Here is a 22329-nt window from a genome sequence, read left to right as displayed (position 1 = left end):
ATTTTAAACTTAGTACTCCAAGGCTTATCTGATATTGTGAACTCTGTAATTAAGAGTGCCATTATAATACTCATTGTGGTACTAACAAATCGTACAGAAAACAGGAATTCTCAAAACACTCGAAATGAAAGGAAGGATGGAATTTGAGTTTTATCTTTGAAATGGTAAGTGATACGTTTTGTGCCTTCAAATTAATTTGACACTTGAGGATATCCTGTTTCTGGCCTCTTTTTCCCCCTGACACATTTGGTTGATGCAAAAAGATACCCACAATGTTAATGTAACAGGAAAGAAAAATTGTAAATCAGTAAGAAGGTTAAGTAATAAAATTTACATATATTATAAGCCATGCTTTTCCAGCATATGAACAAATTATATAAAACAGTATTTATACTTGGCTTTCAAAGATTCCTTCATATTTAGTTTGAATTGTTATGTTCTCAGTTTCTCAAAACTTGACATGATACATGTCCAAACAGTGAAAAATAATTCTGCTCAAAAATAGAAGAAAAAAGAAAAGGTTGGGAACCTAGAATAAAAACCTTAATAGAAATAATTCATTGGCTGTGTCTTAAACTTCACACTGATTGCTTGCCTTCTCTAGTGGTAGAATTAACATTGTGTAATTATAATCGTCTGCTGATATCCTATAATTTTTTTCTGGAGGTGAATTACTTTTCCTTTTTCCCCTGAAAGTTGATAATTAAGGATTATATATAGGGAAAACACAATGGGATTCTAATAATTGATTTACTTTTAAGTGGAAAATGCATGAGCAGTTTCATACTGGTGTATTTAAATATTTGAACATATAGGCAGAAGAGAAAGTAAGGTACCATCTTTTTTTCAATTGTATGTACTTATTTATATTTGTAGCTATAGTAAAACTTAAAATGTCACATTTATTTGGTGTACTATTCTTAAAAATGTATTTGGAAAGTAGTAAATTCAAAATATTAGCAAGTTTAAAACTTAGTAAAGTTTACTTTAAAATGTTTAAAACCTTGTTGAAAGTTAACATGAAACAAAAAAGTGTTATTGATTTATCTTGAAATTTCATAAATATAATTGGTACATGAAAATATGTAAGCATTCTTTTAATTAGTATACATACTTTTCATAATAACCTTTTAATTTTGATATGTAATTATGTACAATTACAATAAGCTTTATATACTTTATACATGAATTGCTATTTTGTTTTTTTTGGGGTAAATTTCAGTTGTTAGTGTAATAGATGTTGCATTTTGTTTTAAGTATTTACTTTTTCAGCTCTTAAGTGGTAAAACTTTGGTTCTTACTTGCTGGTCTGCATGAACCTAACTTTGCAAGGTTGCTGTTACTTCCACCTAAGGGATCACTTCTTTTGCCTTGTTACTATGCCAATCACTGTTTTTATATGCTTATTTGCTGTGGCTGCATTATTGTGGATGCTGGCATTCAAATATGAGTTTTATGAGAGTTCTAACATATTTTCATTTTTATAACTATTGCCAGGCGTTTTTGACTTTTATATCTGGAAAATATAACTTAAAAAGTTTAAGAAAACCAGAGCATTGCAGAGGTCATGGATACGCGTCAGTTTCTTAGTTTCATATTAAAGGAAGTAATGTTTGCCAGAAGCAGTTTTTCAAAAGGCTAATAATGCCTTGCTTTCTAAGACTGTTAGAGCACAGGTTTAGCAGAAAGTTTAGTTTTCAGAACATCATAGGAATAATTGGTTGAGAAATAAGGGAAGGGAGAAAACCTGAACACAATCTACTGATTTTAAAAATAATACCCAAATTTTGTTATTTTTTTGGAAATGTTTAAGGTACTTTCATACATATTATCTCATTTAAACCTCACAAATCATTTATTTTATAGAAAGGGAGCAGAGATTCGTATAATTTATATGAATTGTACAAGGCCATATAACTAGGAAAGTGGTAAAAGCAAGGCCAGATTCCTCCGTTTTCCCAGCTCCTCCCTGAGTCTCCTATTTCCTCCTCATTGTTTGGATGACATCATGCTGACCTAACTGTAAATGAGCACATTTGGGAAAACATTCTTGAATGACTATCAGAGCATGATTTGAGATCGAACTGTAACTATTTTGTGAATTACCACAGAAGAGTAAAGTAATTCAGTGTAATATCCATTTGCTTACATTTAGCTAAACAGAAGAATATTTTTGCATGGAATACAGAGTATACCCCAGAGAAAAGGCATATAGAATCAACATTCTACTTTGGACCTCTTACTGAAGAAAGAAGGAGATGATCCAGGGCAATTGTCAGCTTATGCATAGCTAGCCTGTTATGAGACCCAAGAAGAAGGAATTCCCATGCAGATTTCACTTACTACCACAACATTAGATGACACTTGAATTATATATAATTTTGAAACACAAATTGAAATAAGTTATGATTAATATGTGTAATGTGCTAATCTAAGGATAAATGAAACATTTATAGAACATCTATTTAAGTAGTATAATGATGTTAGCTCAGTTATCTAATCACAACGACACTTTATAAATGCAGTTTTTCTGGCCTTTACCCCTGGAAATTTTGATTGAATGCACTTTGGATAGAGACCCAGATTCTGTATTTTAGAAGCATTTCAGCTGGTTCTGGGGCACATTCAAATTTGAGAACCAGTGAGTTAGACCCTGACTCCTGACTGTGGTGGACCTTGAATGCTTAGTGTAGAGCTCTGGATTTTATCTAATTGTCAGTCACTTACTTATGTGTTCCTTAATTATTCAGTAGATATTATTGGGTATATGTTATATTTCCAGCACTGGGAATATAAATGTTAATAAGACGGCCCATTTCTTCCAGTAGCAGGGAGTGATAAGCAGGAACCTCTCTGGGAAGAGAAGAGAGACATTAAATCCAGCAGTGTGAAGGAATTTTCAGGAAAGATATTAAAAGATAACTCAGCCAGCTCAGAAGGAGCTTATATGAGTTGCCAACAAAGAGAGGAGGTACCGGTTTTCCCAACAGTGGGATCAATAATGAAAAGTCTTGAGAATGGCAGCCTGAATATAGTGTTTTGTATAATTAAAGTGTAGGGTGCATGATGGGTGAGGGAGCAGGTGCAGTGATGAGGGATGAGAGCTATAGAGAGAGGACAAGCTGTAAGAGTTTTAAAATATCATAGGAGTTTGAATTTCATCCTATAAGTGGGAGGAACCATAGCAGGTTTTTAATCAAGGTGGTTTCTTAGAAAGTTCACTCTCATATCAGTGTGGAGAATAGATTCAATGAAGTGAGACCAGAAACCACTTAGGCTATTATTGCATAATTTAGGCAAGAAATGAAGATTTGAAGACACAGACACAAATGAGGAAGTGATGAGATCTGGATGATTTTTTTTTTTTTTTTTTTTGAGACAGAGTCTCTCTCTGTCTCCCAGGCTGGAATGCAGTGGCACAATCTCAGCTCACTGCAACCTCTGCCTCCCAAATGACTCTAAATTAAAACTTGTATGCAATAAAAGATTTAAATAAAAATGAGGATATGAGACAGTGGGGTATTTTACCAAGCAGTAATTAATCTTCATTCACAGAGGCTATGCTTACTTACTTAGTATTTAGCACCTGGAGAAGCTAGATTTTAACATCCTCCTATATATGAAAATATTATTTTTAATAATCATGAAATGAAATGAGTTAATAGTACTAATGGCCAGGAAAAAAAGCAGGCAGTGAAAATATTCTTCTATTGAAACTGTATTTTATAACTGTCAGTAAAAAGTAAATGATAAAATCAACACTGCAATACAAAAAAAGATAGTGGGTTAATAATTTGAAGTTATATTGATCATTTTTTTAAAAAGGAAAAATGTTTTTATATATTGATCTGTCACAGTGGTGAATAGTATAGCTTTCATTTTTGAAAACGTAATAATTTCTTCAAATTCATCTTTTATATTGAGATTCAGTACACCATAGCCAGATTTATCACTCTATCTCTACTCATACTTGATGGAAGAAAACTATCTTTAAATTTTAATTTTGAAAGTTTTTTCATGAAGCAACTGCTACAGAGAAAATAAGTTCAGCAAAGATTCTTAAAATTTCATTTTACAATAAATTCCAGAAATTCCCCTACTTTCCACGCCTTTGTTTTTCAGGGATCAAGTCTAATTTTTCAGTGTCTTCACAGTTAAAATATTTTTTTTCTTTTTTTTGAGATGGAGTTTCACTGTTGTTACCCAGACTGGAGTGCAATGGCACGATCTCAATTCACCGCAACCTCCGCCTCCTGGGTTCAAGCTATTCTCCTGCCTCAGCCTCCCGAGTAGCTGGGACTACAGGCACGCACCACCATGCCCAGCTAGTTTTTGTATTTTTAGTAGAGACGGGGTTTCACCTTGTTGACCAGGATAGTCTCGATCTTGACCTCATGATCCACCCGCCTCGGCCTCCCAAAGTGCTGAGATTATAGGTGTGAGCCACCGCACCTGGCCAGTTAAAATATTTTAAACACAAGCTCATAGTCCCATATAATGACAGAATTGAGGCAACTTAAAATCCTTTCATTGATTTTAAAATCACTGTACCATTGTTATTTCTCATGTGCTTAAATATATTGTACTACAGAATTGGAGGCACACTTTGCTGAAGTAATTTTGAATAATTTCAGATTGCTACCAACTTTCTCTTGAAAGGAACATATATAGCTGAATCCACCTATATCAGAGAAGACTATAAGTAGAAGACTATAATTGGGAATTTTCATAATTAACTGTTGTGTGAAGTATGGTATTTATTACAGGATAAGTCACAAAATGTGCTAATTTAAAGCTTACATGTATGTCATTAAAATTCAACAGTTGTTTATCGCTTGGACCAACTTTTTTCAGGGAGGAGTGCTTTTTTAACAAATTTGATTATTATTGCTGGGGCATGATGATAATAGAAAGCATGCCAACTTGATTTGATTTTTGTTTGTAAATTGCATACAGACAGTACACACCTGGGGAGATGGGCAGCGCTTTCACCACCCTTCCCTTGATGTATGTGAATAGAGTGAAAAGAATTAAATATAAGGAGGCCACAAAAGACACCGATTGGAATCCAAAAATAGTATGTGATGAAGTCCTGAATTTGGTTATTTAGGAGACAACAGGAATGTAAAGGAAGCAATAGATTTAAGAAATGACCAGAGATTAATAAATGGAATTTAAAGTAAGAAAGCTTTGAGCTAGAATGACTTGGAAAATGGTATTTTGACAGAGATGTTTTAAGCTGGTTTGTGGAGGAAGACATTATAATGGTAGCGTGAAACAATTATTTTGCACTAGCATCTTTGCTTCTCACAGTAGGGTATTGGCGAAGTGGAATTATATAAATATTAAAATAACCAAGGAAAGTTTTAAACCGTAAATATTTTCAAACAGCTAACACACTGAACTCTTATTATTAAAAAGATTTGGAGTTTCACTTAAACTACTACACTTTGTCATTTAAAAATGATTTTGTCTTTAGAAAACTGAAACACTGGATTTTGTGATTGGAGTTACATTATATGACTCTGGTATTTTAGGAAAATCATTCATTTCATTATTTCTGTATCAGGTGAATTTAGAGTTTACTGCCTGATTCTGTGTGTAATCTGATTCTTCAGATTCCCAGCACAGTTTTTGCTTGTCTTTAGATACTGTTGTTATTACAATCACATGTGAAACTTGAGGGATAATAGGGTAGGTTCCATTGGAGTCACCATAGCTGTTAATTCAAATAGGATCCTTCCAGATGAGTTTATTATAGATGTTATTTAACATTGAATTCTTATTAAAATTTTTTTCAGTAGTTAATAGATATTGTGGACTGTAGTGTATTTTCAGTAGGTTACCTTTTGCCCTCATTTATTCCACCCAACAACTGGCCTACAATCTGTTCTTCAAACATACAAGGCATGCTCCTATCTTGGTTATCTTTTACAATTGTTTTTCCCTCTATCTGGAATAGTTTCCTTTCATATCTATGTAGCTTACTTCCTATCTTCTTTCAGATCTCTGTGCACATGTCATCTCAGGGAAATCTTTCCTGATCACTCTATTTATAATTGCAACTTAAATCGCCTTCCTGTCCCTCTTTTCTACTTTTCTCCTTAGCAGCTATCACTATCTGGCAGGCCATATATTTTACTGCCTCATTGTCTATCTCCCCTTCCCTAGAATATTAGTTTTATGTGAGTAGGAACTGTATCTAGTTGCCTCCTGAATACATTATACCTAAACAGTACCTGGAATAAAGCAGATATTAAACTATTTGAATGAATTGAAAAAAAAGATAGGAACGAGTGAGTGAATGAATGAATAAAATATAAATGGTTAAAAACATGTATGAGTAAATAATTTAAATGAAAAGTACTCTGATAGTTACCTGTATTTTTGTGCAGTAGAAATAAGATAACCCATTGGCCAGGCACAGTGGCTCCTGACTATAATTCTAGCAGAGGCTGCGGTGGATGGATCACTTGAGATCAGCAGTTCCAAACCAGCCTAGCCAATGTGGGAAACTCTGTCTCTACTAAAATTAGAAAGATTAGTCAGGAGTGGTGGCAGGCATCTGTGATCTCAACTACTTGGGAGGCTGAGGCAGGAGAATTACTTGAACCCAAGAGGCAAAGATAGCAGTGAGTGAAGATCACACCACTGCACTCCAGCCTGGGTGACAAGAGCAAAATTCCGTCTCAAAAAAAAAAAAAAAGAAAAATTAACCCATTATAAAATTGATTTTTTTAGATAGGGGTAAGTTTTTGCTTTTTTGTCTAGCAATATTTAAGTTGATATCAAATGTTATTTAGCTACAGTAATGTTTGGAGTGCTATAAAATTTGAAATCAATACATTTGTTACTTTTTTAAAAGTTTATTACCTGTAAGGAAAGAATGGCTTTCCAGTTTTGATAGAGTTAAGCAATACAGGGAACAGATTTTTGTATTTTTTTTAAGATAGAGCCTTGCTTCATCAACCGTGCTGAATGGACTGCTGTGGTACAGTCACAGCTCCTGCAGCCTCAACCTCCTGGGCTCAAGCACTCCTCTCACTTCAGCCTCCTGTGTAGCTAGTACCACAGGCACATCACCATCCCTGGCTTATTATTTTATTTTATTTTTATTTTTTGTGTAGACAGTCTCCCCGTGTTGCCCAGGCTGGTCTTAAACGCTTAGGCTCAAGTGAATCTTCCTGCCTTGACCTCCCAAAGGCCTGTAAGTGCTGGAATTACAGGCGTGAGCCACCTCACCTGGCCAAGAAATCTTCATTCTTTCTCATAATATATCAAGTATCCCTTTATCAGCCCAGTAATGTTTATGCAATCTGGCTAGATTTATAGTGATGAGAGCTCTTTTTTTTTTGCACATAAACCCTAAAGGTATAGGAAGTCTGACTTTCAAATCAATAGAGTAAAATATTTTAGAGCCACTTAAATACACTGGTAGGTGCAAGACTCATCAGTCTGTCAGAACCATAGTAATTGTGTATTGGAGAAATTGGAACCACTTTATCTCTGGCTGACCCTGGGCTGCCTGCTTACCTACTAATTTTGAGTTTCAGTGCAATTAGCAGATTATGAGTTTGGAAGAAAGCTTAGCTTTCCTCATTGAAAACTTTCAAAGGTAGACAATCTGACTCCTCCAAACCCCTCAACCCATACCAACATTGCATGCAATGCCCCCCATGTACATACAGATGTGCACAGCGTAGATATGGCACTATCCAAAGTGTGAAGTAAAAAATTAGTTGTACTGTACAAGATGATATTGAATATATTAAAGCTACGACTTCCCAAGGACCTGCTGGGTTCTGAGTTTTCTTCTCCTTTTTGAGTATGGAGATTATGGTTTGACATTAGGGCAATTCATCTAACAATAACTGCTTTGCCAAAATGCTTTTTTTTTTTTTTTGCTTTGAGCAAGTGCTGCACTTTATTCTATACTGTGTGCTTGTGTTCATCACTTTTATCTTTGTATCCCTAGCATGTTTGTGGTGGTTTGTTTTCTCTTTGATATTTTGACCCATTGACATATTAGATATTTTCTCATCTATAAGAAACTATTTTTTAAAGTTTATGTTCTATTCCCTTTTCTTTCCAACTTAATGCACTAAGCATCACTTTAAAATTCTTTTGCTTCTAGGATTCTAACATATTTGTATCTTTGGCTTCTGCTCTTTGATAAATTTTCAAGTTTGTATGAAAACATTCAAGTTTACAGACGCTATAGCCTTTATCTTGTACTTCCAGGCAAATATTACAGTTCCTTATTTTTCAACAGCTTCGCAAAGGCTGAAAAATTTGCCTCGTACTTCCCTCAAAGCCAAACAGTTGCTTCAAACTTCATCTACAAAAAGAGGTAACTACAGCCTCTTACTCAGTTTAAAATTTCAACATTATCTAGTTAAATCTTAAGCCTTTTGGCATACTGAGTCAGTAGTGTCTGTAAGGTACGTTTTAGTCTTTTTTTAAAAAAATAAAATAAAATAATGAGGATTTATTCTGTTATTTAGATAAATTCAGAAGAAACATTTTCTGCAGAGGTATGTATTGGGTTGCTTTTCTGAAAGGAGTAAATGATATATAGAGAATTTAATTTTCTTACCATCTTAAATGAAAGGTCATTGTTTCAACTTTATGCCAACCGAACTTCATAAGTGCTTTAAAATGAACCAAATGTCAGACGTTCTGTATGCTGATGTTTTTTCCGCAGACTTCTATTTTTGGTTTTACTTATCTATCTGTATGATAAAATGGGAGCACTTCCACATTAGAAGGTAATTGAAGTTAAATCACAAGTTTTGGTTAACTGATATGTTTGGAATGTTTATGGAGTGGTAGCTTTTATAATAATAGAGAGTTGAAGAAATACATGAAGGTTGGACATCAAAACTATCCAGTATTGGTTCCAAGACACTCAATGTGTGGGCAGCTAGACAGAGCAGCTAGACGGAAGTAGAATTAAGAGAAAATAGTGGGATTGGATAGACCAACAGCAATAAGAACAGAGGCCTTAGAGGAAATGGTATGAAACAAATACAATGTGGAAAAATATTTTTCCAATCCAGAATATGTAGGTTTTCTGATAGCTTCAGACTTCAATAAATAACAAAAGCATGTAACAGAGGTAAAGCACTAAAGAAAATTACGCCGGAAGAAGAAATTACATTTTTTTGAAAAAAAAGATTTGGTTATGGTTACAAAAGTGCTATAATAGATGTTTTGGGAAATTTATTACTGTAAATGTTTTCACAGTGATTTCTTGGATTAAGTATAACTTAAGGAATTGTTCTAGATAATAGAATTTGAAGGAAAGTCAAATAGGGAAATAAAAAAGTAGGATGTATGAATGTTTGTGTTTTGAATATCAGAAGTTGATCATAGGCCTTTAGTGAACGTTTTTTGGTGCCATTTTCAGGTGTATTAATAATGGACTGGATAGATTATATTTGATGGGGAAGACGGTGAATTAATAGGGGCCATTATAGAAAGGGGTTTTTATGAACTTATTTGGGAACCGTAGGCTTCTTTTTTTTTTTTTTTTTTTTTTTTGAGATGTCTCAATATTTTTGAGTACTTCCATGGCTAGGGGTGAGAGTCATATAAAAACATGAACCTGAAAACATTGTGGTATCTAAACTAGGTCAAGAGATCACACTATACCATAATAAAAAAGTAGAAGATTTTAAGTTTATATAAATTTTATTGGTTGGTTGTCTCCTTAAGCTGCTTCATCATGGTTTTTGGAATCAAGTAGGTTTACATAATTTAAAACTTTTACCTAAAGATTTCATGTTGCTCTGTTGATCAGATTAAGACCATAACTTCTGGCTGAATCTTTAAAAATTTGCCTATAGGGGTTATATTATCACTCTAAGCCATCAAACTAGCCACCTCTATGATAAGATGATAGGAAAGCCCAAACCTGGAATTCTTGGTATCTGTAGCTGTCTTGTTGACTTAGTAAAGGGAAAGAAGTAGGGGGTTGGGGGACGGGGCACAGGGTATGCTGTTCTGTTTTGTTCAATCCCTTATTTAACTTGATCCAGACTTTTACATTTTCTGGTTGGTATTGGGACATGGGCATTATCATTACCTACCTCTTCTCTATAAATTTTAAACCAGTTGAGAAATGGACACAGGAATAAGGTAAGATTTAAGATATTACCTTAATTATTGATGAAGCTGAAATGGAGAATATCTTTTGGATCCAAGGCCAAAATTGATTTTCTGGTTTTCCCTCATATGGAGACTTTGGGAGGGAGGGGGCCTGCATTGACTGGTAGAATTCTCTTCTCTTGTAGGGATGTGAGGCACACAGGAGACAGAGGCCATCTGTTCACAGGTATATTTGGCATATTAAACATGTCCAATTGAGAAACATGGACCAAAAGTGACAAATCGGCACACAAATCAATTCATCCATCCTGGGGGTGAACCTGTACGATTTTCTAGAGAGCTAGTATATCGTAGGCTAACAGGATCATGGGAAGAGGAAAAAGATTACTTAACAATTGGAAATAAAGTCACTTTGATTTTAATTGCATTTAGTAGTAGCAGGTGTTTGAAGATGGAAAGTCAGAACTGTGTTGCTTGGCACAGTCACTCCATAAATATTTCTTGAACGAATATAGTCATGCTGCTAAAGTCGTAAAAGGTTGGATATGTTCTTCTTTGCATTTCCTTTTTGCAAGTTTTTTTTGTTTCTTCAGCCCATCCTACTCTGAGGAAAACAATCCAGTGTATGTTTTTTAAGATTTCATGGGAGTGACTATTTAAACTGCTTTGGGAAAGATTTTATTCATTTATTCATTCCCTGTTGTTAGGCACTGAGTGAAGTAGAGGTAAATAGGGCAGAGACCTCACCAAGCCGTGGGGAAAAATGAAGACTAACTAGACAAAGTGAATGCAGAAATATGATGATATTAATTCCCTTTTAGTTGCCTCTTTCCTTCTAAATACCCCATGAAAAAGTGGGCAAAGGACATGAACAGACACTTCTCAAAAGAAGACATTCATGCAGCCAACAAACATATGAAAGTTCTTGCCTCTTCTGTATTTTGAAGGAAATTCATATTTTGCCTGTTTTATAGTTATTTAGAAAGAAAGAGGTAACTAAGAAGGAATAATAGTAATTGTTTAATACTTTTTTAATTATATTTTGACATATTCAAGTTGAAATAAACCATATTTATAGAAGACCTTAATTATAAGATTTGTCTTTTTCCTTCAATTTTTATTTTAAGTTTTGGGGTACATGTGCATGTTTGTTACATAGGTAAATGTGTACCATGGTGGTTTGCTGCACAGATCGACCCATCACCTAGGTGTTAAACCCAGCATTCGTTAGCTATTTTTCCTGATGCTGTCCCTTCCCCTGCCGCCCCTGACAGCTCCCAGTGTGTGTTGTTTTCCTCAGTGTGTCCATATATTCTTATTGTTCAATTCCCACTTATACGTCAGAACATGTGGTGTTTAGTTCTCTGTTCCTGCATTAGTTTGCTGAGGATGATGGCTTCCAACTCCATCTGTGTCCCTGCAAAGGACATGAACTCATTGTTTTTTGTGGCTGCATTGTTTTTTGTGGTGTATATGTACCACATTTTCTTTATCCAGTCTATCATTAATGGGTATTTGGGTTGATTCTATGTCCTTGCTATTGTGAATAGTGCTGTAGTGACCATACACATGCATACATCTTTTTTTTTTTTTTTGAGACAGTTTCGCTCTTGTTACCCAGGCTGGAGTGCAATGGCGCGATCTCGGCTCACCGCAACCTCTGCCTCCTGGGTTCAGGCAATTCTCCTGCCTCAGCCTCCTGAGTAGCTGGGATTACAGGCACGCACCACCATGCCCAGCTAATTTTTTGTATTTTTAGTAGATATGGGGTTTCACCATGTTGACCAGGATGGTCTCGATCTCTTGATGTCGTGATCCACCCACCTCGGCCTCCCAAAGTGCTGGGATTACAGGCTTGAGCCACCGCGCCCGGCCTCACATGCATACATCTTTATAAAAGAATGATTAATATTCCTTTGAGTATATACACAGTAATGGACTTGCTGGCTCAAATGGTATTTCTGCTTTTAGGTCTTTGAGGAATCACCACACTGTCTTCCCACCAACAGTGTTAAAGTGTTCCTTTTTTTCTGCAGCCTTGTCAGCATCTGTTGTTTCTTGACTTTTTAATAATTGTCATTATTATCTCATTATCTCACTGTGGTTTTGATTTGCATTTCTCTAATGATTAATAATGTTTAGCCTCTTTGTATGTTTGTTGGCCCCATGAATGTCTTACTTTGACAAGTGTCTGTTTATGTTCTTTATTCGCTTTTTAAATAGGGTTGTTTTTTTCTTGTAAATTTGTTTAAGTTCCTTGTAGACTCTGGATATTAGACCTTTGTCAGATGGATAGATTGCAAAAATTTTCTCCCATTCTGTAGGTTGCCTGTTCATGCTAATGGTTTCTTTTGCTGTGCAGAAGCTTTTTAATTAGATCCCGTTTGTCAGTTTTTGCTTTTGTTGCAATTGCTTTCCGCATTTTCTCATGCAGTGTTTACCCAAGCCTATGTCCTGAATGATATTGCCTAGTTTTCTTCTACGGTTTTTATAGAGTGGGGTTTTACATTAAAGTCATTAATCTATCTTGAGTTAATTTTTGTATAAGGTATAAGGAAGGGGTCTAGTTTCAATATTCTGCATATGGCTAACCAGTTCTCCTAGCACCATGTATTAAATAGGGAGTCCTTTCCCTTTTGCTCTTTTCATGTTTGTCAAAGATCAGATAGTTGTAGATGTGCAGTCTTATTTCTGATTTCTCTGATCTGTTCTATTGGTCTATGTGTCTGTTCTTGTACTAGTACAGTGCTATTTTGGTTACTGTAGCCTTGTAGTATAGTTTGAAGTCAGGTAGCATGATGCCTCCAGCTTTGTTCTTTTGCTTAGGATTATCTTTGATATTTATGCTATTTTTTTGTTCCATACAAATTTTAAAATATTTTTTTTCTATTTCTGTGAAGAATGTCAATGGTAGTTTAACAGGAATAGCATTGAATTTATAAATTACTTTAGGCAGTACAACCACTTTTGCACTATTACGATATTGATTCTTGCTATCCATGAACATGAAATGTTTTTCCATTTGTTTGTTTCCTCTTTGATTTCCTTAAGCAGTGGTTTGTAGTTCTCCTTGAAGAGGCCCTTTATTTTTCCCTTGTTAGCTGTATTCCTAGGTATTTTATTCTTTTTGTAGCATTGTGAATGGGAGACCATTCATGATTTGGCTGTCTGCTTGCCCATTGTTGGTGTATAAGAATGCTAGCAATTTTTGCACATTGACTTTATATCTTGGGATTTTACTAAAGTTGCTTATCAGCTTAAGATGCTATTGGGCTGAAATGATGGAGTTTTTTGGACATCATCTGCAAACCAAGATAATTTGACTTCCTCTTTTCCTGTTTGAATATTCTTTATTTCTTTCTCTTGCCTGATTGCCCTCACCAGACCTCCAATACTATGTTGAATAGGAGTGGTGAGAGAGAGCATTGTGGTCTCATGCTGCTTTTCAAGGGTAATGCTTCCAGCTTTTGCCCATTCATTATGATACTGGCTGGGGTTTGTCATATTTGGCTTTTTTTATTTTGAGGTAAATTCCTTCAATACGTACTTTATTGAGAGTTTTTAATGTGAGGAGATGTTGAATTTTATCAAAGACCTTTTCTGCATCTATTGAGATAATCATGTATTTTTGGTCTTTAGTTCTGTTGATGTAATGAATTATATTTGTTGATTTGCGTATGTTGAACCAACCTTATATCCTGGGCATAAAGCCTACTTGATCTTGGTGGATAAGCTTTTTGATGTGCTGCTGGGTTCGGTTTGCCAGTATTATACTGAGGATTTTTGCATCAGTATTCTTCAGGGATACTGGCCTGATGTTTTTTTTGTTGTTGTTGTATCTCTGCCAGGTTTTGGTATCAGGATGTGGCTGGCCTCATAGAATAAGTTAGAGAGGATTCCCTCCTTTTTAATTGTTTAGAGTAGTTTTAGTAGCCTTTTCAATTGTTTGGAGTAGTTTCAGTAGAAATTGTGCTATCTGTTCTTTGTACCTCTGGTAGAATACATGTGGTATTGGGCTTTCATTGGTTGGCAGGCTATTTATTACTTTCTCAATTTCAGAATTCATTATTGGTTTGTTCAGCGATTCAGATTCTTCCTGGTTCAGTCTTGGGATGGTGTCAGTGTTCAGGAATTTATCAGTTTCTTCTCGATTTTCTAGTTTCTGTGTATAGCAGTGTTTATAGTATTCTCTGATGGTTGTTTATATTTCTGTGAAGTCAATGGCGATACTCTCCTTATAATTTCTGATTGTGTCTATTTGATTCTTCTCTTTTTCTTTCTTTTTTTTTTTTTTTTTGGAGGCATAGGTTCTCTCTGTTGTCCAGGCTCTCACTGCAAGCTCTTCTGCCTCCCAGGTTCAAACAGTTCTCATGCTTCAGCCACCCACATAGCTGGGATTACAGGCATGTGCCACCACACCCAGCTAATTTTTTTGTGTTTTTAGTAGACACAGAGTTTTACTATGTTGGCCACACTTGTCTCGAACTCCTGTCCTTAAGTGATCCACCTATCTTTGTCTCACAAAATGTTGGGATTACAGGTGTGAGCCACTGTGCCTGGCCTCTTTTCTTCTTTACTACTCTAGGTAGCTATCTATTTTATTAATTAAAAAGAAAAAACAGCTTCTAGATTCATTCATTCATTCATTCATTCACTTATTTATTTATTGAAGGGTTTTTCTTGTCTCCTTCAATTCCTCTTTGATCTTGGTTATTTTGTTGTTGTTTTTTTTTCCCACAAAGATCTGAAGCCTCATGATCTTGGTTATTTCTTACCTTCTGCCAGCTTTGGGTTTTGTTTGCTCTGGTTCTAATTCTTTTAGTTGTCGCGATAGGTTGTTGATTTGAGATCTTTCTAGCTTTTGATGTTGGCATTTAGTACTGTAAATTTCCCTCTTAACACTGTCTTAGCTGCATCCTAGAGATTCTGATATGTTGTCTCTTTGTTCTCATTAGCTTCAAAGAAAGTTGATTTTTGTCTTAATTTCATTATTTATCCTAGAGTCATTCAGAAACAGGTTGTTCAGTTACCATGTGGTTATGTGGTTTTGAGTGGATTTCTTAATCTTGAGTTCTAATTTGATTGTGCTGAGGTCTGAGAGACTGTTACGATTTCAGTTCTTTTGCATTTGCTGAGGAGTGTTTTACTTCCTATTACATGATCAATTTTAGAGTAAGTGTTGTGTGGTGATCAGAAGACATCTCTCAGGTCCACTTAATTCAGAGCTGAGTTCAAGTCCTGAATATCTTTATTAATCTTCTGTCTCGATGATCTGTCTAGTATTGTCAGAGGGGTGTTAAAATCTCTCACTATCATGTGGGAGTCTACGTCTCTTTGTAGGTCTCTAAGAACTTTATGAATCTGGGTGCTCCTGTATTGGGGACATACATATTTAGGATAGTTCACTCTTCTTGTTGAATTTAAAACCCTTTACCATTATTTTATGCCCTTCTTTGTCTTTTTCAGTCTTTGTTGGTTTAAAGTCTGTTTTGTCAGAAAGTAGAATTGTGACTCCTGCTATTTTTCTGTTTTTCATTTGCTTGGTAAATATTTTTTCATCCCTTTATTTAGAGCCTATATGTGTCTTTGCCTGTGAGATGGGTCTCTTGAAGACAGTACACCCATGGGCCTTGCCTCTTTATCCAGCTTGCCATTCTGTGTCTTTTAATTGGAGTATTTAGCCCATTTACATTTAAAGTTAATATTGTTAGGTGTGAATTTGATCCTGTCATGATGCTAGCTGATAATTTTGCAGACTTATTTATGTGGTTGCTTCACAGGGTCACTGGTCTATGTACTTCAGTGTGTTTTTGTAGTTTCCCTTTCATATTTAGTGCTTGAGGGATCTCCTGCCTTGCAAAAATTCCCGGAACTGAAGTATGCAAAACTACTGGGTCGCCATGAGTGCTTGAGTGGCCATTCTGCCAAGACTCCACACAGCTTTGTGCTTTGGACCCTAGGCTGTTGTGGCGTGGGCTTATGAGAGAATCTCCTGATCTACTGGTTACAAAGATCTGTGGGAGAAGTGTGGTCTCCCAGGTCAGGACAGGGTTGCACAATCACTCACTGCCTTTCTTGGCTGGCAGTTAGGGCTCTCCTGGCCCCACACTGCACCCAGGCCATTGCCTCACCCTGCTGCTTTTTGTCACTCTCCATGGGTCAGGCTGTTCGCCTAGTTAGTCCTAATGTGAGAACCTGGAAATCTCAGTTGAAGGTACAGAGTTCACTCGCTCTACTCTTTCCTCTTTTCATTCCTCTCTGTGAGAGCCACAGACCACTGCTACTTCCAATTGACCATCTTGGCTCACCCCTCCAACTTTTGCATTTCTAATGACTAAAATGCCTTTTGATATTAGACTACCTGAAAATGGAGAACCAAAGAACTTTGTGATTATGTAGGATTCAAAATTAAAAATTTGTGTTCTTTTCTATCAGCTGACATATTGAATTGAAAACTGACATACAGATATTGAATCTGTATCATAAACAAGATAACACTCATTATATCCTTTCCTATTTTCTTCTCTATTCTAGCCTGTATTTGCTTCTCTAGTATAGTTGTATTCAAAATCTCTTCTGACATACACAGACTTCTTAGAAACAATTAAAATGATAGGAGTTGTTTACTATGATTTTGATATGTAAAACTGGGAGAATGAGAGAAGAAAGCATGGACGCTGTTCTCTTGAGGTTCCCTCCAAACACAAATTCCCGTTAGGCCATTTCATGCTATTTTTGGAATGATAACTGAATATTAGACTTAATAATGCTTTTATGGTTTTCTAATACCTTTTTTTAATCTGTAGTTAAATCTCAATTACATCTATCAATTTTCTTTGCTGCAAGAGTCATATGTCAGAATTTTCTTCTGTCTGAAATTTGTGCCTTAATTTTCCTAATTAAATGCTGACTGCCTTGTAGAATGTGAAAATTACAACTATAAGGTCTTTGAAGGTGACTTATGTCCAATTAACCTCATTATATTTTTATGATTTCCTGGCCCACATGTTTATAGATGAGCCAAAATGCTGCTGCCATGAAACATTTTTTGCAATAGCTTAACTACAGCTTAGTATACCTCTTCAGATCCTCTCTAGTTTTCCCTCCACTTATATATTAACTTTGTTAGAGTATTTCTTTCGGAGGTGGAGGAGCGATTATTTAACCTCTTCTAGCGTTCTCCCATCCTGAGAATCTTATTTCTTAGCAACACATAGAATTAGAATATCATAATTTGTTTTGTCCCATATTACACACAAAGTGTTCTTGGGATAACATTAACATAACATACACTATGATTACTGAAAACAGTTTTTAAAACTTTTGGTTATGCTTGCTCCTTTTTTTTTTTTTTCCTTTAAGTTATATTCACATTATCAGATACCTGTTAGATACTGTTTTCTTTTTTATATGCCTCATTTAGTTTAGGCTCTCCATTTAAATATGTATTTGATGCTTAATGCCAGTTTATATGTCATTGTCTCTCATCAGTCATTTTTCTTGTCTGAAGCTTATTCTCTAGTAGATTCCTTAAGAAGCAGTTATGGGAACAGTATAACTGTTACATGTTGATGATAGCTTGTCTGTTGTTTTCATACTTGAAAGTCGTTGTCTAGATATGAAATCTTTGGCTCACATTTTCTTTAAGTAATTTATATTACTCCACTTTCTGCAAGAATAAAGAATTGTTTCCTTATAATCATTTGGTCTTTATCTGGATGTACAATGGATATTTTTCTTTTCTTTATAATAATTTACTAGAATGTATCTATTGGTCATTCTGAGCCGATTTTCTCAGATTCGGGTGTGTTCTTTCAATATAGAGTAGCAAACTTTTTTCTGTTTTTCAGAAAAGTTTTATTGAATTATAGTTTTTCATATTCTGTTCGTTTGCTTTGGTTTTCTTTTTTGTGGGGACTCCTGTTGTACACGTATTGGAGGTTCATTTCTTGTTTCTATATTTGTTGCCTTCTCTTGAATCATTTTTTTCTTTCTTTTATACAAGTTTATTTTATTTCCTTTTTTTTTTTTTTTTTTTTTTTTTTTGAGATGGAGTTTCGCTGTTGTTACCCAGACTGGAGTGCAATGGCACGATCTCTGCTCACCGCGACCTCCACCTCCTTGGTTCAAACAATTATCCTGTCTCAGTCTCCCGAGTAGCTGGGACTACAGGCACGCACCACCACGCCCAGCTAATTTTTTTGTATTTTTTTAGTAGAGATGGGGTTTCACCTTGTTGACAGGATGGTCTCGATCTCTTGACCTCGTGATCCACCCGCCTTGGCCTCCCAAAGTGCTGGAATTATAGGTGTGAGCCACCGCGCCCGACTGAACTTATTTTCTTTGTCTGTTTCTCTTAGAACATTATCTGCTGTGTATTGACTCTTAATGTTCCTCCTTAGACTTCATTTAAAATGATTCATTTTATAGCTAATTCCTTCCTGAGTTCCATCAACTCATTTCTGAGTGTTTCTCACTCTGATTTATGCTATTCTTTCCTATCTTGTAGCAATATTAAAATGTTTCTAAAATTTGAAATACTAGATACTTTTATCTTTGTGTGTATGATTTCTTACCATGATTTCTGTTAAGGTTTCACTTCCTGTAGAAGTGTTATTCTACTCCTTTTTTATTCTTTTTTTCTTAAAATTATTTTATGTGTGATTTGACTTCAGTCCTTTTCTATTGCTCTTTTTTCAATGAAATTGATTTTTCTAAACACTTAGCTTGATTTAAAACTTAATAATTTTATTGTTCAAAAATTATCGAACCATCTCTTGTTTTTGGAAGTGTTCAAAAACATGGCTGCTTATTTTCTGAGATTTCTTTCCTTTATTTCCTTCCTCCACTTTCAAAATGTACCCTCTTAAAATGTACAATTCAGTGTTTTTTAGTATATTCACAGAGGGAGAAACCATTACCACTATCTTATTTTAGAAGATGTTTATCACCCCCACAAGAAACACCATACTTATTAATAGAACTCCTCATTCCTCACTTCTTCAAGCCCCTGCCTCCCAGTAATCTACCCTCTCTGTCTCTAGTTTGCTGTGTTGGACATTTCATATAAGTGGAATAATGAATACGTGATCTTTTGTTACTGGCTGCCTCTACTTAGCATAATGTTTTCTAAGTTCATTTTGTAGCATATATCAGTATGGTTACTTGCTGCATAACAGTGTTTCAGGGCCAGGCACAGAGGCTCATGCCTGTTATGCCACTTTGGGAGGCTGAGGTAGGAGGATCATTTGAGCCCAGGAGTTTGAGACCAGCCTGGGCAACATAGTAAGACTGGATCAGAAAAAATAAAATAATTAGCCAGACATGGTGGCTTGCAACTGTGGTCCCAGCCACTGAGGAGGCTGAGGTCAGAGGATTGCTTGAACTTGAGAGGTTGAGGCTGTGGTGAGATGTGATCGTACCACTGCCAGCCTGGGCAACAGAACAAGACCCTATCTCAAAAAATCTAAAACAAAAAAACCCACATTTCAGTCAACAATGGATCACGTATACAATGATGCAATTTCTATCACCTAGTAATGTCATAGACCTTTCAATGGGACAAGATGTGGAGGTGGTAGATGGGGTGATATTGATGATCTTAACTCTGTATAGGCTTAGGCTTATGTGTGTGTTTCTGTTTGTTTTTAGCAAAACAAAAAAAAAGTAAACAAAAATTTAAAAAAAAGCTTATAGATTAAGGGAATAAAGAAAGAAAGTAGTTTTGGACAGTTGGACAACATGTTTGTGTTACAAGCTATGAGTTATTACAAAAGAGTCAAAAAGTTTTTAAGTTAAAGCATATAAAGTAAAATAGTTACAGCAAGCTAAGGTTAATGTATTATTGAAGAAAAATAAATTCAGTATAAGTGTACAGTGTTTATATAAAGTCTGCAGTAGGGTACAGTAACTTTCACATTCACATACCACTCACTGAACTTCAGTCCTATGAGCTCCATTCAGGGCAAGTGTCCTCAGATGTACTGTATATTGTCTTTTATAACATTTTTACTGTACTTTTTCTATGTTTAGGTATGTTTGGATATGCAGATGCCCTTATTACAGTTGCCTACAGTATTCAGTACAGTAATATGCTATATCGGTTTTAGCCTAGGAGCCATAGGTTGTTTTTAAAAATATTTTGTGGATACATAGTAGGTGTGTGTATTTATGGAGCACATGAAATATTTTGATATAGGCAAGCAATGTGAAATAACATCATAGAGAATCAGGTACCCAGCCCCTCAAGCATTTATTCTTTGTGTTACAGACAATTCAGTTACATTCTTTAAAATACTTTAGAATATACAATTAAGTTACTGTTGACTACCATCATCTGGTTGTGCTTTCTCAATTTTTTTTGGTACCCATTAACCATCTCCACCTCCCCCAACCCTGCCATCAGGTATTTCTTATATCCTAGGTGTGTAGTAGTGTAAGTCACCTAGGTTTGCATAAGTACACTCTGATGTTCCTGCATGGACAAACTTGCCTAACAGTTCATTTCTGAGAACATATCCCCATCGTAAAGTGATACATAACTGTACTTTGTTCCTTTTTATTGCCAAATATTCCATTGTGTGGATGCACCACATTTTGTTTATCCATTGATCACTTGGTGGATACTTTTGCCTATTGTGAATAGTGCTGCGGCTGGGCACGGTGGCTCACACCTGTAATCCCAGCACTTTGGGAGGCTGAGGCAGGCAAATCACCTGAGGATAGGAGTTAGAGACCAGCCTGGCCAACATGGTAAAACCTCATCTCTACTAAAAATACAAAAATTAGCTGGATGTGATTGTGGATGCCTATAATCTCTGCTACTCAGGAGGCTGAGGTAGAAGAATTGCTTGAACCCACGAGGCGGAGGTTACAGTGAGCTGAGATCATGGCACTGCACTCCAGCCTGGACAACAGAGCGAGACTCCATCTCAAATAGTAATAGTAATGATAATAATGCTGTGAACATTCATGTACAAGTGTTTACATAGATGTGTTTTTGGTTCTCTTGGTTATGTACTTAATGGTATTACTGGATCATATAGTAGCTTTATGTTTAACATATTAAGAATCTGCTAAAATGTTTTCCAGAGTGGCTACAACATTTTACAATGTCACCAGCACTGTGTGAGGGTTCCAGTTTCTCCATCTCCTTAGTAACACTTGTTTATTGTCTTTTATTTTAGCCATTCTGGTGAAGTGTTGTGAAGTGGAATCTCTTTGTGGTTTTTATTTTGCATGACTAACGTTGAGCATCTTTTCATGTGCTTATTGGCCATTTGTTTATCTTTGGAGAAATGTCTATTCAAATTCTTTGTCTCTGCTTTTTTAGTTTTTAATTGAGTTGTGACATTCCTTTGTATATTCTGGATTCAAGTCTCAGATCCATGATTTGTAAATATTTTCTCCTATTCCGTGGATTTACTCTTCACTTACTTTATGGTATCCTTTGAAGCACAAAAGATTTTAATTTTGATGAAGTATCATTTATCAAATTTTGATCTTAGGGATCATGCTTTTGGTGTCATAAGAAACCAGTGCCTAACCCTAGTTATTACTCCTGTCCCCTCTGCTCTACCCCGCTTGCCCTTCCCAGACACAAATCCTGCGCTTTCCCCTTCAGTACTTGGAGCTTTCAGTGGCCCTTCCCTTCCCCAAATCCAGCTGGGCTTGAGGTATCCTACCCTCCTCTCTTTCTGGCCTGCAGCACAGCACCAGGACCATGCTCTTCTATTCCTTTTTCAATCCCTTGTGGGCAAGGATGTGGTCATGGAACTCGAGAGTGACCTGCATATCTGTGGAACCCTCCATTCTGTGGATCAGTATCTCAGCATCAAATTAACTAACATCAGTGTCACCCTGAGAAATACTCTCACATCTTCATTCGGGGCTTAGTGGTCCAATATGTGCAGTTGCCAGCCAACAAGGTCAACACAGTTGCTGCAGAATGCAGCAAAGAAGAATGCCCTACAGCAGAAACAGTGATGGCTCTTCCTCCTCTTCCCTTCCCTCTTCCATTGGTGACCCATAACCCCAGTCCCAGCCTACGAACCCCGACTGTGAATACTTGAAGCAGTTTTGTTTGGCGGGTGTTTTGTTGTTGTTGTTTTAACTAGGGGTGTGTGTGTGTGTGTGTGTGTGTGTGTGTGGTGACTGGATGAGAGGAATAATAGAGAACTGCTCTCCTCTTTTAGGAAGGGGAGGATAAGTAGGCTGGGA

The 22329-nt window shown here is 36.0% G+C and overlaps 1 protein-coding gene and 1 pseudogene across 4 annotated transcripts in view; both read left to right on the top strand.

The window, feature by feature from the left end:
• Positions 1 to 22329, top strand: part of SLAIN2 (SLAIN motif family member 2) — an 88827-nt gene that overhangs the window by 55336 nt on the left and 11162 nt on the right. For 2 of the 4 annotated variants that reach the window (XM_008993377.5, XM_078367255.1), the window contains one exon: positions 8273 to 8350. The exons of 1 other annotated variant lie outside the window; for it this stretch is intronic. In XM_008993377.5, the coding sequence (XP_008991625.2) occupies positions 8273 to 8350 (78 nt within the window). Of the gene's footprint in view, positions 1 to 8272; positions 8351 to 8504; positions 8662 to 22329 lie in introns of those variants that run through there. One more of the 4 variants, XM_035293741.3, reaches the window with a different exon arrangement.
• Positions 21696 to 22233, top strand: LOC144581823 (U6 snRNA-associated Sm-like protein LSm2 pseudogene; annotated as a pseudogene).

This window comes from Callithrix jacchus, chromosome 3 (genome assembly GCF_049354715.1).
Source record: "Callithrix jacchus isolate 240 chromosome 3, calJac240_pri, whole genome shotgun sequence".
Classification (NCBI taxonomy): Eukaryota; Metazoa; Chordata; class Mammalia; order Primates; family Cebidae; genus Callithrix; species Callithrix jacchus.
The sequence above is the reverse complement of the archived record's forward strand: the minus strand, read 5'-3'. Positions and strand labels throughout refer to the sequence as shown.